Source organism: Pundamilia nyererei, unplaced genomic scaffold, assembly GCF_000239375.1.
Source record: "Pundamilia nyererei isolate P.nyererei 1_Seehausen unplaced genomic scaffold, PunNye1.0 scaffold00010, whole genome shotgun sequence".
Taxonomy (NCBI): domain Eukaryota; kingdom Metazoa; phylum Chordata; class Actinopteri; order Cichliformes; family Cichlidae; genus Pundamilia; species Pundamilia nyererei.
Window position 1 is genome coordinate 2,111,326 of NW_005187411.1, and position 17,362 is coordinate 2,128,687.

At 40.1% G+C, this 17,362-nt stretch overlaps 2 protein-coding genes across 4 annotated transcripts in view; both read right to left on the reverse strand.

Moving 5' to 3' along the window:
* The window catches only part of ptpn21 (protein tyrosine phosphatase non-receptor type 21), a 19,190-nt gene extending 8,248 nt beyond the window's left edge, over positions 1-10,942 (reverse strand). The window contains exons 1-14 of one of the 2 annotated variants that reach the window (XM_013908441.1): positions 10,690-10,942; positions 9,714-10,015; positions 8,079-8,248; positions 7,621-7,718; positions 6,118-6,185; positions 5,958-6,028; positions 4,974-5,061; positions 4,799-4,887; positions 4,236-4,323; positions 3,929-4,008; positions 3,699-3,806; positions 2,904-2,964; positions 2,458-2,539; positions 840-2,365 (exon numbers count right to left, since the gene is read on the reverse strand). In XM_013908441.1, coding sequence (XP_013763895.1) covers positions 840-2,365; positions 2,458-2,539; positions 2,904-2,964; positions 3,699-3,806; positions 3,929-4,008; positions 4,236-4,323; positions 4,799-4,887; positions 4,974-5,061; positions 5,958-6,028; positions 6,118-6,185; positions 7,621-7,718; positions 8,079-8,248; positions 9,714-9,893 — 2,709 coding nt within the window. In that variant the 5' untranslated portion in view covers positions 9,894-10,015; positions 10,690-10,942. The remainder of the gene's footprint in view (positions 1-839; positions 2,366-2,457; positions 2,540-2,903; positions 2,965-3,698; positions 3,807-3,928; positions 4,009-4,235; positions 4,324-4,798; positions 4,888-4,973; positions 5,062-5,957; positions 6,029-6,117; positions 6,186-7,620; positions 7,719-8,078; positions 8,249-9,713; positions 10,016-10,689) is intronic. The other variant, XM_005723789.1, reaches the window with a different exon arrangement.
* A 711-nt stretch (positions 10,943-11,653) lies between these two features.
* Positions 11,654-17,219, reverse strand: spata7 (spermatogenesis associated 7). Of its 2 annotated transcripts, none has more exons than XM_005724088.2 (12): positions 16,993-17,219; positions 16,123-16,185; positions 15,945-16,034; positions 14,743-14,790; positions 14,389-14,486; positions 13,781-14,235; positions 13,623-13,668; positions 13,359-13,477; positions 13,218-13,268; positions 13,038-13,115; positions 12,800-12,857; positions 11,654-12,701 (listed from the first exon to the last, which is right to left on the reverse strand). In XM_005724088.2, exons 1-12 carry the CDS (start codon positions 17,006-17,008, stop codon positions 12,096-12,098), a joined length of 1,728 nt encoding a protein of 575 aa, XP_005724145.1. In that variant the 5' UTR covers positions 17,009-17,219; the 3' UTR covers positions 11,654-12,095. The 2 variants fall into 2 exon arrangements, with proteins under 2 accessions (XP_005724145.1, XP_013763867.1); XM_013908413.1 differs by having other exon boundaries at positions 13,038-13,121.
* Between the last annotated feature and the right edge of the window lie 143 nt (positions 17,220-17,362).

Here is a 17,362-nt window from a genome sequence, read left to right on the forward strand (position 1 = left end):
ACATTAAACATGTTAACAACACAAAAGCCATATTAAACGCAGACTACTTTAGACCCGGAAGTAGGATTCGTCGCGTCATCACTGAACAACCGGAAAGGCACCAAAAGAGCTAATTTGGAGCGAGGTGGAGTGAGAAGAAAATTGGTCTGGAACGATGGCCAAAAAAAGAAAAGCCCAGGAAGAATGCTTTTCCAACTTTTTTATTAAAGCACTACCGTACTATGCTCCTACTGTAAAGAAATACATTGATGTATTATAGTTAATGTAGGTCCATTCATCCATCCCTCTCACCAGCTAATGTGAGGGAGTAGCAAGACGTTCCCAAGCCAGCTGAGAGATGTAATTTCTCCAGACTGATTCTCATTCCTGCCACTTCGTCCTCGGCTCCATTGTGACCTGGAGGCCACCACCTGATGAAGTCAGTGGGACCATATCAGCTGCCAAATGCAGAGGTGAAATCCTGAGGCCATCAAAGTGGAAGCTTTCTGCCACTTGGCTAAACCTAGAAGTTCTGTATAAAAATTATAAACAGAATCTGTGACCAGGGCAGCCCTGGCGGAGTCCTACATGCATTGAGAACGAGTCTGACTTATTTGCTGGCTCCAAGCTCCTGCAACAGTTACAGTGTTCAAATGGCTTGTAGTAACAGGGCAGTCAGTCCATACTCATGACGCATCCCCACAGGATACTACAAAGGACGCAGTCTCCAAGTCCACAAAACACATGTGGACTGGTTGGGAGAACTCCCAGTTAAAAAAAAAAAAAAAAAAAATCAAAAAAGAAACAGCATATTATTAAAATACTCTGAACAACGGGGGAAATTTGGAAACAAGACTCACCGCAGGAGGTAAACCTTCTACTGCTTTCTTCCCAGGAGGAACATCAGACACAGGCCTCTTCTTGAAGTCTTTCTTGGGCCTCGGCTTCTCCTGACCACTCAAGTCTCCCTCTGAAACCGAAGGCATAATCCTGGGCTGCTGTAACTCTGATACTAGGTACAGTGGCTCACGTTCATGGATCAGGGTATGAACCTTATAGGTTAAGGTGCCGGTTATAGAGGGGTCAAGAGAGGAGCCTATGGGATATGCAGGAGGAGGCTCTGTCGGAGTCTGCTGCTGCTGAGGTGTCAGGGAAGAGAGAGATGTCAGACTGTGGTGATGCTGCTGTGGCGGCTGCTCGGGAACGAATGCCTCCTGAGAAAGTGGTGTGTGACGTCCACTGTCATCCTCAAAGTCCTCTTCTTCTCCGCTACTGTGAACTAGCATGGTGGCGTCTGAAAGGGACTTTTTATGTCCGTACTGCACATCTTCCTTAATGTCTTCAATGTCTTCTGGATTTTTTTGTTCCAAAAACACATTGAGCTGGGATCCCTGAGAGCGCCCGCCATGCAGCACTGGAGGAGGTGTGGCCATTTCAGCTGCTGAAGAAGACGCCGTGCGCTCTTTGACCCTCATCCCCTCAAAACTTTGCGCCAACCCAGCAATCTCAATGGAGTTACGTTTCTGAGCATGGTACTGCTGCCTTTGTGGAGGTCCGCTGTAAAGAGGCTCTGAGACCTCTTGCAAAGAGTGTGCAACGGGCAGGCTGTCCTCCTGAAAGGTCTGGACTGAGTGGTGCACACGCCTTGTTATAATCAGGTCTGGATTGCTGCTGCTGACGTACAGGTGACGTGACAGATCAGGTGTGCTGTTAGCTGGTCTAGGATGAGCGTATGGGTAAGGTGGAGGCGATCGGTACACGTGTGTCTTCATGATGTTGGGGGCTGGATACTCTTGTGCCTGTTGTAACTGGACATTTGTGAGCTCTGGGACACTTACTGCCCCCACCACAGATCGCCTCTCTGTAGGGTAGGGGTATGGAGAAGGGCTGTGGAAGCTGGAGCCCAAATGCAAGGGATAGTGGTGGTGCTGAGCTGCCCCGCCATGCTCCCCCCTGATTTCTGGCTGGCTGTAAACTAGAGGATCTGGTCTACTGTAGGCATAGGAGTTTCCAATATTTAGGTTCCTCATAGAGTGGCTTTGCCTGTGCTCTTGAGACAAAACCATTCCTCCCCCTGCACCTCGGTTCTTCTGACGCATCACTGACTCATAATCGGGAGTGGCACGGTAAGAAGGTGGGATGAGAGCGCTGTGCCGGTGAGAGGGGACGTAGTCTGGTCTGGTTATGTCGCTTGTAATAGAGGGGTTGGAGGACATGGGTGAAGGCTGAAGGTAGTGCTGGGGATTGGTTAGGGAGCTGGTACTGTGGGCACTGTACACGCTGCCATTACGTAAACGTCCTCCACTACTGTATTCTAGAGGAGAGCAGTCCAGGCTGGTCTGAGAGTGGTAGTAGAAACCGTTCTGACTGTTCATGTACAGGTTGTCTATGAGCAAGTGAGAAAATTCCATTATAACTAAAGAACAGTTTAAGCATTTAGATGTAACCAAAACAAAAAAGACAAGAAGAAGAGTTTACCCTGTGATGATGTGTAAGGCTCTGTGAAATGGCCATTGTAGTGCATTTGTGGAGGGGGCATCATGTAGGTCTGCGGCTTTGGCTGGAAATCAAAAAAGAAAAAAAAAAGAAAGAAAGAAAGAAAGAAATTTAATCAGTGCTAATATGAGCCAAACGCTGCCAAGGAGCAAAGAATCAAACACTGCTTCTAAACAATGATTATTCATTATAACAATACCCACGAGAGAGTGCAAAAATTTGTCAACTTTTCAATTAAAAACAAATGCAGAATTATTTTTCTTAAGGATGCGTTTCAAAATAAACTACTGTTTTACAAGACCATTATGTTGTAAGCTGTATGTATTTTCCTTCCCCCCACATTAAATACATTTTCCTTGTTTGTTTTTTTAATAAAGCAAAGATGCAACTTTTTAAATCTGTGTGTTTTAAGTGAGTGTGGGCATTACCAGAGATACCCTAGTAGAGGATCTCCGTCTGACTGGGTTGACAACTGTGGGCTGGGGTTGGCTAGCAGAGGAAAAAAAAAACCAAAACAAAACGTGAGTCAGCAAAGATGAACTTACCCACTACTGCTGTTACAAAAAAGTGTTTTGCAATACTTGATGTTGTTCTTGGACACTGATATGGCACACCTGGAAAGGTGCAGACCAGGTTAAGTCCATAAAACATGTCGTGCTATTCTTCTCCAGTACACCAGTGTACATGCTTGATGAGTCATGTTTTGATTTTACATTCACTTTTCATTTACCAATTGTTAAAGACAGTTTAGCAGAAGTTAGATTTTGTCTTAACAACAACGCACTGCCCAAATAAAATGCAGTCTAACCTTGTTTTAGACTTGAAAATATGCAACACAGAAGTGAAAGAACGTGACTAAGCTCTTCGTCTCATGAATGTATCTGACTCATTACTCAACACGTATAGAGTTCTGACACTCTTAATAGTCCCTTGATTCAACCCAACGCAGTTCAGTTACATTACTTTTAGATTCACAGATGCTGAAATTCATCTAAAAGTCAATAAAATGTGCAACCCTGTGTACTGGCTTTAAGTAGTAACTCAAATCTAAAAATGTATTTCACTTAAATTAAGAATCACTGTGTGGTTCAAAACCCAAGGCCCATTTCAAATATGCAGGAAGCGTATTTGTGGTGGCACTGTTGGGTAAGCAGCTGAAAGGAATGAATAATGGCACTTGTCTGGCAGGCATACTGTAGGCGTTGGCTGACTGTGTTCCTCACCCCTTATTAGAAGGCAGAGAGGGACGAGAGAGCATTGGAAAACGAGGAAAGGATAGAAAGAGAAGGGACTTCTGGGAGCCCTCAGAAGGCAGGGGGTCACACTCCTCTCTGAAGAGAGAGGAGGAAAGGAGTACAGACATGAGACTACACCAAAGATGACACCCATGCATGAGACAACGATGAACAAAGAGACAGCTTGGGGTAGACGGGTGGAGAGAAAAAACACTCACAGGCTACTCATGTTAATCTTATAAAACTTGAGCCTGGCCAGACACATCCGGCACACATATTTGGAGGTTTCCATGTCTTCCTACACATGAGAAAGAAAAACAAAAATTAGATGGCTAAACATGTGGTACAGACTAGTATTTGCTTAGTTATGGACAAATAAAGGCAATCCTGGGAATGCCAGTGTGATTTCATGGCCCCACACACACACTATGCTAAGGTTAATGATGAAGGCCATCTCCAAATTATCAAAATCCAATAACAGACAGCAATGTCACTAGGGATGGAAAAGACACTGCAGTTACTCACGGTCTGATACTGAACACTCTCTTCTCTGTTGGCTAGCTCCAGGGCAAAGAAAGACCTGTTGTGACTCATGTTGTTAATATCATGCCACCTACACAGCCAATTAAAGCACAGCGGCACAGAGGAAGAAAGGAGGGGGGAAGAAAGGAAAAAAAAAACAACACATGATGTCATGGTGGTCACAAAACCTCAGGGCGTTTTTACAGACATGGTTGCTTTAAAAACATGCATATGTGGGAGTCAATCAAAAGCCATCTAGAACTCATACTGGTACATAGCTAAATACTTTAATGTTCACATACTCACAAAACTGACAGATAACATTCCCAAACATCCTCATCAGCTATCACAGTCTACTTGACCCACCTACCTCCTGAGCCATATTCAAGGCTGGAGAACATTAAGGAGACAACCTTAACCAAGAATAGCTTGTAAGTAAGCTGTGCCACAAAACTCTGTCTTCCAGATTGAGTTGTGTGGCCGTCACACTTTCCCCCCCCCATTCTTAGAAGTAAATCAGATTTCAGTTCTTTAGGTATAATTGCAATCATTTTTCCTAGGCTCACCTGTATAAAACAAGCGGACGCTCGCTTTTGTGCTTGACAAAGATGCCGTCAAGGCAGGAACCCAGGGTAACATCTGCACCTGTATTGTCCTGGTATGACCAAAGGAGAATTTTGTAAGCCAGTGTCATACTTGTTAAAGGATCCAGTGATGATCCAGTGGCTTTCACAGACCTACCTTGGCTTGAAAGGTTTCTTGGCCATAGCCCTCCATTTTCTCAACCTCCTGCATGTACAACATCTCTGCCTCTGGAACTGGCAAACCCCTGAAAAGATTTTTAAAAAATATCAAGAAAATGATAACAGTACTGTGATCATATAAACATATTAATCAGAAGAGATGTGTATTAATCGAAACAGCCTTTATATGTATTTGCTTGTGCATTTGCTCCAATTCTGTGTGACGGTGGGGTTGGAGCCAATCCCAGCTGTCATGAAGCATGAGGCCAGGCACACTCTGGACACACACGGAGACTGATGACCACTCACGCTTAAGTTAATCTAACCTGTACATCTTTGGACTGTGGGAGGAAGCCATTGTAGCCACAGGTATAGGAAGAACATGCAACCCAGTGGATTCAAACGCAGGATCTTCTTGCCGTGTGGCGACAGTGCCCAACCTCTCACCTCTGTACCACTACTAAAAGGTATTTTTCTCCTAACAACAGCTTTTTTGTTAGGAGAAACAACATTTAGCCCCTTATTGTGCATCCTCAGTCAGATATTTAGGGAACCCTAGTTTGTAAAATGGTCAAGGATCAACAGAAAGGCTTCGAGTGTAAAACAGTTTGTTGTCCTCTGAAACTTTCATCACCTCATGTTTCCTACGAGATACTAAAAAGTTAATGACACTATAAGTAGAAGTGACACAGCTTTATTAACAATTTGTTTACTTATTTATTTATTTTTTTATCTCATGAGGTAAAGATAGTCATTAAAATCTGATGAATGACAGTTTGTTAAATTAACTGTTTACCGTTGTTACAAAAATCAACCAAATGCGTTATTTGCCTTAAACGTTTACATTATACATTCTACTCAGAGTAGAGACGACCAAGAACCAAAAGCCCCAATCTCCGAACAGACCAAATCAGAGCCAGTGTGTTTCCTCTGCTCGCCATTTGTGTGACCGGGTAGACTGATACTTCGAAATCTGGCTTACTTGAAGGACTGATAAAGAAGAGCCACTTTCTGAATGGCCTCTTCCAGCACTCGCTCATCCTGAATCCAGTCCTGCAAAGACAGAGCGAGAGAAACGTGTTTGATCCAATCCACACAAAAGAACATCTGAGTTTAATGGAGAACAAGTGGAGAATGCTTACAATGGGGAACAGTTCAAACTTCTGAAGGAATTCCTGGGAATCATATCGATTAAAGTCTCCAAAGTCAGCTGTGGGCAAGAAGAAACAATAGAGCATAAAGTACAGACATTTGTAGCAAAGCAGACTCCAAGGCTCTCTCAATAAATCCTATGTCTATTTCCGCTTGCAGTACAATTCAAAATAGACATTCAGGACTTGCAGAACGCTGTAATGCCTTCTGGAAAGCTGTAGTGTATGATGACATGATGGACTAAATTTAGAAGGGGAGATATTTGTTTGTTAGCCCACCAGCGTCTGATAACGTAGAGGTCCTAAACTGTTACAGCCTCAGGCTTCCTTCTGGCAACATTAACAGCTTTTCTTTTTCTTTTTTTCCCCAGACATCAGCTGTGCTTAAAGGCTACAACTGTCCTCCATTCCCAACAGCTTTACTCGCGGCACACTGCACAAGTTTTCATTGCAAACAAAGCACAGACTAAATATGAAGGGCAACTGCAAGAAGATTCAGTGTGCTTTTCTAAACATTGAATGTTAGTCAGGCATTTGAATATGGCTGCAGCAGTAAGTGATCTCAGCAGCACAGCTATGCTGTAACACCCAGGCAAGTAAGCTGCAGCGCCTGATATAACTCTGCCAGCACTGTCTGAGATTCTTCCAGCTGAGCGAACGTTACAGGAGCTCAAACTCAAGCAAAGAGTGTTCAAATTCACTCACTGTTGATCAGTTTCATAGATATGTTTAGGATGTAGAGTTCTTCTTCAGTGTTGAGATATATATATATATATATATATATATATACACAAAAATTGTAAAAATGTTCTTATAATCTATCCGTTAAACAGCTGAACGGAGGTTTCTGACAAACTACTGTGAGGAGCAAACCTCTAAAACAAGATGCTGAGATTTAAAAAAAAAAAAAAAAAAAAGTACCATTAATCCCAACAATTTGTATGCAACTTGATTTCAATTTTTTTTAGCTGTGCTTTAGGTGGAAAACTAGACTTCTATTCAGAAATAATTGATGAAAACTCATTTCCAGTACAACTCCTCCAATCTCTTTGCTTGAGACTTGAGACCCCTTTATTTTCACAGCACTCGTCGTGTTTCTCGCAAAAATAACGTCGCCACAGCTTAAAGCGGACCATGGTTAATGTTTAATCTGTCCTCTTGCTTTTTTTCTTCCTGGTACAGGAGGAGCAGTCTTGTACCAGTGCTGATGCTGTAACTTCTATGCTTCTGTAATGACACATCCATCATTAAACTGGTAGTGAAAACTGACATGAACACATACTCATGTCTTCTTCCTGGCTGCAGTATCAGCAGCACTGTACCAGGTCAAAAAAAAACCTGCAATGTGCACAACTGAAACAACACAGAGCAGCTTGCACCAGAAGACGTGACACCACACTGAACACGTTGTGCCTTCTGTGAGGGCAAGAAGGAACACAGGACTTACCAAACTACAAATTCTGCCATCAGGCTAGTATAATACATCCACAATACCTTGCACTGCCAGGCTGGCCAAACGTATAGCTTGTTCGAGTGAGCACGATATCCTGCCCTCTAAAACATCTTTCTTCAGTTGCAGGTAATACTGATATCTGTAGAGAGAGGAAGCAACTGTTAGGAGCAGAAGACTGGCAAGCAAAACAAGAACTATCTTCATGTTTCAGATATAACATCATTAATTACAAAACATCTAGCATACAGCACCAGATAAATTAACACTCAATGTTTAATGGCCAAATCAATAAATAAAACAAAAAAACTGTACAATCAAGCAAGAGTGTTTTAACTACTGTAGCTGATAGTCAGTACAACTTTTTAATACTTGATGTGGCGGCACTAAATTTTGTCTAAAATTCTCTAAGGTCTTTCTTGCCAGTAGTCTTGAGCGACAAACAGTAAAAGAGAAAAAAAAGAGCAGTGGCTTTGTAAAGACACTTCCTGCCACTGATCACCTTGTGATCTCCTGTTGCAGTTGGGTGACACTGGGTATGTAAAACACGACTCCAAAGTAAACGGTGGGCTCCAGCCCATACTTGTCCAGCTGCTTCTTCAGTGGCTTCTCCAAGTCAATCCATCTCTGCTGGTTCTGCTTGTTTAAGTACCACAGGCTAAAGTATGTTATCTAACAAGCAAAAAAAAAATGCAAGAGGACAGATTAAACATTAACCATTCTAGGGTAAACTGTAATCCAGGCAGGCACATTTAGACTTATATTACATATTAAAGACTAGACCAATAGGTTACCGCTTAAGAGCTCAGTGCCAATGTAAATCTGCTCGTCTTCTCCTGTTTGTAAATATAACACAGACCTTAAAATCCAAAGTTGCAATGTCTGAAATTCTGGCAATGTTGGCATGATATCCACAAATGTTTAGAAACTGTATTTAAGAACACATTTCCATTTGACACTTTCACAGTGTATATGTGGGTCACAGCATAGAACAACGAATGAAGGCAAATGCTTAATGGCAGTACTACTTTATGACGGGGAAATAAATCCAGTAAAACGTGAGTACAATTTGAAGACTGGCTAAAAATCATTTATGAAAACTACTCAATGGAAAGATTGCCATTTTTGTTATAAGCACAGCAAGATAAATTTACAAAATAATGAAACGCTTATATCATCCCACTTAGGAAACTTAGATTAACTAGAAAGGCTAAATTATATAATTACCAATATGAAAACAGACAGAGGAGCTTAAAAACTTATCTATATAGAAATAAGACTAGAGACACGAGGTTCTTCTGTTTTAATTTAACGTCATCAGTGAAATGAAATTTTCTCAAAAAAATAGGAACATTAATACGAATTGTCTGGTTCTTTTTATGTAGCTGTTATGTATCATCTAAAATAAATCTAAAATCGAAGACTTCTCTAGTTTGTGCTGCCCTCTCTATCCGAATATCCCACAATGAACACTGGTAAGAGAGCAGCTGGAAAAAACAACTAGAAATGTGTTTACTGGCATTTTACACTGGACAATAGCTGCTGTCTATGAGTAAGCACTGTGTAAACATTACAGAAATTTGTTTTTATAGCAATACTAAAAAGTTATATTCAAAATAAAGGACCTACTAACCCAGATAAATCCATGGTTGAAATGCAACAGTGAATTGTGCTTTTTGTAGTTTAACAGACTGACTAGTTCACCACATGATTCACCTAGTAACTCTACTAACACTAAAAAAGCAAACAATGTGACATAAAGTAAATGAAGGTGGAGGCCTTGCATTAGCATCACTAACCAAACATGCTAAATAAATGCCAGACTTGGACATGAACCTCAGTACATTATCTTTCATGTTTCTCAACGTGAGTTACATATATGTGTATGTAAAACATTTAACTGGGAAATGATTGAGTCATTACATCTTGGGAAATATTATGGGAAATGACATTATATGAGTAGACAATGACAAACTGGTTATCATAGTTTCTGTTGTTCTGCTTACTAGTTTCAAGTAAGAATGTGACCAGAAGACAATGGTCACAAAAATACTTTGTTGCTGAGATGGCAGGTCTTAAAGAGTCCATATAAGAGAGAACAATCAGCACTTGTATTGCGTGAAAAACACCTACATACCTCTCTTAACTCGAGTCTCTGGGCTACTGCCTCCAAACATTCCTGTCCAGTGCTCTCCACTGAGAGTGTAAACTCAACAAACTCTCCATTGAGAAGCTGAATCCGTGTGACAAGACAGCTCTTGCTTGAAACAGTATACCTTCGAGTCCTTTTGAGTTTTAAGCCAAACGGCAAGGGCATGTTTCAGGCGTCTTAAACAGTGGAGAGGGGGTCTCCACTCAGGCCAGAGGAAGTATTCTCCTTGATGTCCACAAAGTTGTGATAATGTAACAAGTCAGGGGGGTCATCATCAGCACACAGGTCTGAAAAGTCAGACGGAAAAATCAAATCAGATGAGCATCCAAAACCCACAACCAAATCTAGCTTTAACAGCGTGGCCTTACTCATCACTAAAGAATATGTTACGATACTTACCCTTAAAGACTAGACTAACACGGGGATTACCGTAAAGTAATCCCCTTAATGCTTCATTTTGACAGCAATTGGGTCTCAGTAACGTTACAATTCCTCCACCTCTTGAGTTGTTTAACAATCTGGGCACAGCAGAAAGGGCAAATCCTACGGATGTCCCCTCTGACCTGTGCACTTACTGCTAACTACAATGGTCATTTTTACTACGCCTATGGCTACAGTAATCACTTTCCGGCGAATAGTCTGATCCAAACACCAACAAGTGCGACCGATTCTATAAGAAGCAGGCACTTCAAAATCATAAACCATGCATCCATTATATTTCAAATTATTGATAGTTACAATTGGACTTTCTTTACTGCTACAATTAAAACGCTTGGTCTACATATTTGGTATTATCTAGCTGCTTTTAAGTCACTTTAAGAAAATCCATTACATTCACTACAACTGGCTTGGAATTAGCGTTTACGCTAGCCCGCTAACTTCCAGCAAATAGACGACACCCTTGGGAAGCTGACGTCGCCCCCGGTAAATATTTTTTTGGGGAAAAAAACATCAACGTTACCGTTAGCCACCAGATGCAACTTGGTAGTCCAACTATTGGTCAGTCCTTAGGGATTCCACCACCAAAGTCAATGGATGCTGCTTACTGGATAACTATTAGATTAACAGGCAGTTTGTTTGTCTGTAGTTTGTTCTGGATCCAAACTAACAGAGCCCACATGCCTTTTGGTCCAAGTGTTCACTCCAAGTTCCAAGCGTGTTTCGCTTCCTGGGATTAGAAGAGCAACAAGTGTTTCGGTCTTCATCCGCGGCGCTATTGCTTTGGCGTTTGTTTGATCAGCCTTCAATACATTCCTGGACTACACTGAAATCAACACCAACTCAACTAAACATTTATACAAGCTAGCTGGTTAGGTGTATTTTCATAAGCAAACTGTTTAAAATCTATTGTAGTTCCTCTGGAGCGGAAGGATACATGCAGGTTTTCAGAGCGATGACATCAGACAGCTGGAATGCCGAGCAGTGAAAATGCCAGAAATGGGACAGCTGTCAGGCACTGCTGGCGAGGACCTGTCTGTTTACTTTTTACATCGACCCATAGCTAATAACAAACACACGATATTGCAAAATAAATAGTTTCAAGATTCAAGCATAACGAAATCCCTGACACAGTGCACGAAAATTAAATAACAGATAAATATAAAACCTTTACTGACAGAATGTGTGTGTGTGTGTTTGTGTGTGTACATTTATTAAGCACCGTAAACATTGGTACGTATTTAAAAGATTAAAAAAATAAGAATTTACTTGAGGATGTTGCACATTAGCATTGAAAATGAGTTATTAAAATGAATGTGTATGAGGATGTACATGTATAACTGAACAGCAGAATATTGCAGATTACCTGTGAAGTGTACATAAAATCTATTATATACATATAATAAATTATTTTTTATAGTTTCCCAGTTGCAATATTTCCCAAGTTAAGAACCGCAATGATAGTCTCAATAATCAGAAGCAAGCAGTGAATGAAAAGCAAATTTTATTGCAGTTGTAAAGACACTTTCTGGTAACAGTGGACTTTTCAGGTTGAACACACTTCACACCTTATCTGAAAATGTTAACTTGTGCTACATCATACTTAAAACTGACAGGGCAGTATACTGAAACTAATTGCAGAGGTAAACTGCAGCTCAGCCACTACAGTGATCAAGCTTATCCCCATCCTAAATGAGAACTTTAAAGCTCAGACTTATTTTTGTGACATTTTCATTGTGCTTTTGTTGTTAAAAATTCATCGAAAACAAAGCAGAAGTACAACACTCTTTAGTGAGGCTCGTAAATAACCAGTGTTATTTCTTTTTATATGACACCTTTTAAAAATGTGAAATATCACTTCATTCTCTGGAACACACTTCACTCGGTAAAAATGTAGACGGACATAAAATCCCACAGTACAATAAAAACTTAAAATTCATCATCGCTGCCAGAATCCCCTGCATTTGAACGTTGCTCACTGGCAGCACTTTCACAGTGTGTGTTGCTGGACACATGCAACGACTCTGACAAACTTTTCCCTAGATCCTCAAGCTCATTAGACTGTCCATCAGCTTGCTCTTGATCACTGGCTATAGCAGAATTCTCCTGGGTTTCACTGTGGACACTGGTTGTAACAGTTGTGCCTACTATATGGAAATCCTCTTCACTGGCTGTTGTATTATCAGTGACATGCTCACTGACCAAAGAAAAGTCAATAAACTTTCCCTCACTGTCACCCTTCTTATCTTTTTCAGTTATTTCAGTTTGAGAAGGAGTTCTTGTAGGAGAGTGTAAGGGCGTAGAAGCCAATAAGGGATCAGTATAAGCTGGGAAATCACAGTGTTTAATTGGGGACACATAAGGAAACAAGTCATTGTCTTCTTTGGTCTTTACATGTTTTCCCGCTGATTCCAGACACGGTAGGAGGCTATCAAGCAGATAATTCTTTTTTTCAAGCTCTGCAGTGGAGCTGGATATGTTGGTTGGTTCTTCAAAGTCTTTACACAACACTTCCAGCAGGTGGCGCATTTTACCCTAAAAACAAGCAAAGCGGGCTTATAAGAACAGCTTAAAAAGCCATGAACATGACTTGCCTAAAATGTTTTGTATTATGCATGAAATTACATGCTGACCTCATCTAGTTGATGACGATTCATGTCGATGTGCCGATTTAACACACGGTCTAGGACCCTTGCAGAGGACACAGACACTTACATGTGAGTAATTACTCAAAATAAGACTCATAGCTACTATTTAATTAATAACTCCTTTATCAGTCACATACAAATTTATTAAGAAGCTGTGCAAACGTCTGTACATCTGTCATCCAACTATGGCACAGAAAATGTAAAAGAATTAAAATGTTTCAACCTGTCAGAAATGTGTCCCCTGGACAAGATATCTTCTGTCACAGCAGAAATGAATTCAAGGTACATTAATTCTTCTTCTCTATTCCTCGACAAAACACAATAATTCATTTATTAGATAATGTATTACTTTAGATTGTTAAAATTTGTCTATGTCTACTAATCAGAAGGTCGGTGAACTTACTCTGTGGATACTCTCATCATATTGGGAGATTTCCTATTTTCTGGTGAGACCCTAGAAGATGAAACACTTTAAGAATCTTACTGAACAAAGTAATTAAATAAATAATAAAATGCAATGTCCTTTTCTACTGCATGAGCTCACCTGGACAAGGAGTCGAAAAAACCGCACTCTCTGCCCTTGGCTGCTCGACTCTTTTGTCTTGATGATGAATATGTGCCATTAAGCTCATCCTCAAACGACTCATGCTCTGTAATAAATCCCTGTAGAAAAAAAACAGAAAAAAGAAAAGAAGGCTGGAAAATGGGAAGTGTAATTCGATTCTGTCAAAGCGTTCTTGTGATCAAAGTATTACTGATAAATTGTGATATGTATGCATTATTAATCAAATCAAATTCTCCAAATTACCTGAGATGGCCCATCAACATCCAGCATGCAGTCCTTGTTCTTTACGCTGTATGAAAACAACCAAAAGACACGTGAAGACACAAGCGGCACATGCTGAAAAAAAATCTCCCAAGACACGTCTTTAGATCTGCAGTCTCAGCAAGACATTCAGCCGTTACCTTCCATCACACATCTCCTGCTGAAATGATGTTGAGTTGCTGCAGTCCTGAGTAGGTTTTCTCTGTGGTGCTCTGTAGTAGCGATATTTTGACAAGTATGAGCTCTTATCTGATTTTAAGGTCTTAGGAGTGAAAGGTTTGTCTTGTGTAAAGTGCTGTGAATGTTTCAGTAGCAAGTCTCCGCTGTATGTCTTCCGGACAGGGTCCTGGAAGGTTTTGTAGGAACTCTGATCTCCAGAAGCTGCCAATGAACAAGCTGATGACTTTCTTCGAAAAGTTGCCTCCGGGCTCCGATGCTTCAATTCTGATGCTGGGCGAGTGTGATGAGAGCTGACATTGAGCGATGGATAAACCATCTCATTGACTTTAAAGGTGGTGTTGAACCCAGGGCTGGAGACCAAGGAGCTCCTCGAGCAAAGGTAGGTGCTGTCATCATACTGCACAGATAATCTGCTCTAAAAAACACACATGGGGTGAATCTGTTGTTGTGTAGACTGAAAAAGATTCCAAGCAAATAAAGTTGGCTTTGTGTTTGCTTGAAATCTGCTAGTAAAAAATTGTTAGCATCACATGAAGCAGTGATTAATGACAACGCCAGATTTTCTTACCTGTGATGAAGAGTATGAAGTTCTGCTATTCCTCTGTGCAGGTGCTGACTGAGGACGGCCATTTTTCCTCAACCTATCCCGCTTGATCTGGTCATTGTCTGTAAAGAGGTATTAAAACAACTGAAGTAGCACAACAGATACAATTCTCTGCACTGCAGAACTATCACCAGCAGCAAAGCATGTTCTTTACTTTATTTGCCTATTATTTATTTATTATACGCACTGCTAATTATGGCGTTATTTGTCTAATTATTAGCTAAACTTATGACACAATCTAAATTTATTTTGTCCCAACATCTCCTGCTGTATGAGTCATAAGAACAGAGTATGGCCACCATATATATGTATACTTACACTTCACACTACACAGCAAGCTTTTGGGTACTGAGGTATCAATGGCAGCTGGTGGATAAGATAGAAACTATTAGTATTATTACACAACAGAATTAAACACAATACTTAGTTTTGGTCTGAAGTATACAGACAGGCTCAAATATATACATAAATCTACATCAGTATTTGGTTAAATATCCCTTAGCATGTTGCACCTGGACCAGATCCTTTGGGTAAACACAAAAAAGCTTTGGGTACAATTCTAGGTGGATATTTGACTCTTCCTGGCAGAATCGGTTGAGGTCATTCACATGTTGGTTTCCTGGTACAGAACCAGTTTTTATACAAAGTTCACACATTTAATATGAGACTGGGGCTTTGCTTTGCTTTATCCATTCCAAAATCAGTTTTGATGTGTGTTTTAGATCATTGTCCCATTTGAATACCCAATAGTGTCCAAGTTTCAATCATCAGGTTGTTGATTTGAGGTGAAGTTGAAGAATTTTGAGGTAGTCTTCCTTCTTTATTATTCCATCCTCTTTGTGCAGTATACCAATACCACTGGCAGCAAATCAGCTCAAAAGCACAATGCTACAGCCATCATGTTTGACAAATGGTACAGTGTTCTTAAGTTTGAAAGCCTCACCTTTAATCTTCCAAACCTAAGTCTTGTCATTGTGGCCAAATAGCTTAATCTTTGTCTGATCTAACCATAAAACCTTCCTTATAACTGTTTGAACTGATGATCTTGGAATCTGCAGTTGTTTAGAAATGGCTCCAACTTGTGTAAATCTAGAGTAAACTCCTATTGTTCTTCTTAGATCTTCAGTGGGTTCTTAGGACTTTCCTGTTCTGAATATCAGTCTAATGAGTCCTGTCAAACCAACCTTCTTATGCTCCAAAGAAAAACTACCAGTTGTCAATCATGATCGCCAATGAGATGTTAATAGGCTTTGACCTTGTCAAATTAAAATAACCTTAAGCACGAGTTATTAAGAAATTTAAGTTAGTGTATGTATCTGAGTGTATGCAAACTTTTGACTTTTTTGAGACAATCCAGAACAAATCCATCCTCGATGGGTTTTAATGGGTTTTTAAAAAAGTAATTAAAGATGTATGCTGTAAAATCAATGCACCCTGAAAAAAGAACAGTTCAAATAAATCATTAACAGCCCCAAATTACCATGACCACAACTGTAAAATATACCTGCCATGCAGCTCACCTTTAGCTGAGTAAACCTTTTTGTAATGAGACACCATGTGGTCTTTAATGATGGATTGTGTCAACTTGCTAGAGGAGAGTGGACAGAAAGCTAAAAACACAAAACAATATATGATAAACTATTAAATTAAGCTCTTCTTACAGATGACCAGTACTCATGAGCATGTAATAATACTTACGACTACTTTTCAAAGCCTTTCCTCTCACACCAGGGCTGTACCCCAGTCCAGATGACACACTTCCTAAAATGTAAAAAAGTGTTATGACTCACACTTTATCAGTTACAGGTTTTTTATGATTAAAAACTTTTCATTTATCATTTCATTTTATAAGTATGTGGTGCACAGCGCTTCTCAAGACTAAATAATTTTTAGATAACTAAAACAGCAAGTTTACCACAGCAAGACACACAGTAAGGCAATGCTAATTTAGTTAACAGGAATCTATGCGTTTCCTAGTATTTTTTTGTTTGTTGATCATTTAACTAATAACACATTACAGTACAGAGTATTTTCTTTTGGACCTGGAAATATACTGTTAAGGGGTTCCAAGACTTTCGGGGGTAAATTCTGTGCTATAGGTTTTAATGTTCATAACACTGACTGTTTACAAATAAAAATAGTAAATACTCAAAAAGTGGTAACATAATTTGAAGTAAATGTTTGAATAACACTGAAAATAAATAAGACGAAGCTCCAGCAAACAATAAGAGTACATACTGGTTTAAGTTTATAGAGGGCAGTACTAAGCTGATATCGTGGATCTCTTCAAACCAGAAACAAGAAGAAACGAATAAAGATTTAACAGGTTAAAATGTCACTAAACGTAAGCTGGCTTTACTGAAGCATCGTTTTACAAGCTGTTTTCGGTACAGACAAGGGACTAGTAACCACTGTGCTGACCGACTTGAAGCCATATTAATAACAGTAAATACGGTGGACATGAGCTTATCTTTAGGTAGCTGCTTAAGCAAAAAAGCTAAATGTGCTAACGTCTCCCGACTCATTATCCAGCTACATGGCTAACCAATGCTAATAGCATTAGCATACCTATTCTTGAGTCCATAATACTACACTCAGCATATCCCAACCTCGGAAATATTCTGAGGGAGAGATGGCAGAGCTCGGATCCATCCAGAAAATTCACTGTACTTAACCGTAAACATGCTGACGTAGTGATACAATCAAATATCGTACAAGTAATAACCTATCAAAGGTTTAGCAAATGAAGAGCGAAGTAACGCTTCCCCGTCGCCATGCTGGTTGCTATGATTGCTGTCGTCATCACGTTGATGCACAACAGGAGCACGCACACACACAACATGAATGAGAAAATTGAATCGAAATGACAACCTAAGAAAAACGCCCTTAAATCCAAACTTGATTAAATGAAATATGTCAAATAGTTATCTCAACAGTC

What these genes read in the sequence shown, in the direction of transcription:
- spata7 (XM_013908413.1), bottom strand. An exon ending in AAAGGTTTACTCAGCTAAAG is followed by an intron (nt 14,791 to 15,944) that starts GTGAGCTGCATG and finishes CTTATCCACCAG; the next exon opens with CTGCCATTGATACCTCAGTA. An exon ending in ATGATGAGAGTATCCACAGA is followed by an intron (nt 13,122 to 13,217) that starts GTAAGTTCACCG and finishes TGTTTTGTCGAG; the next exon opens with GAATAGAGAAGAAGAATTAA.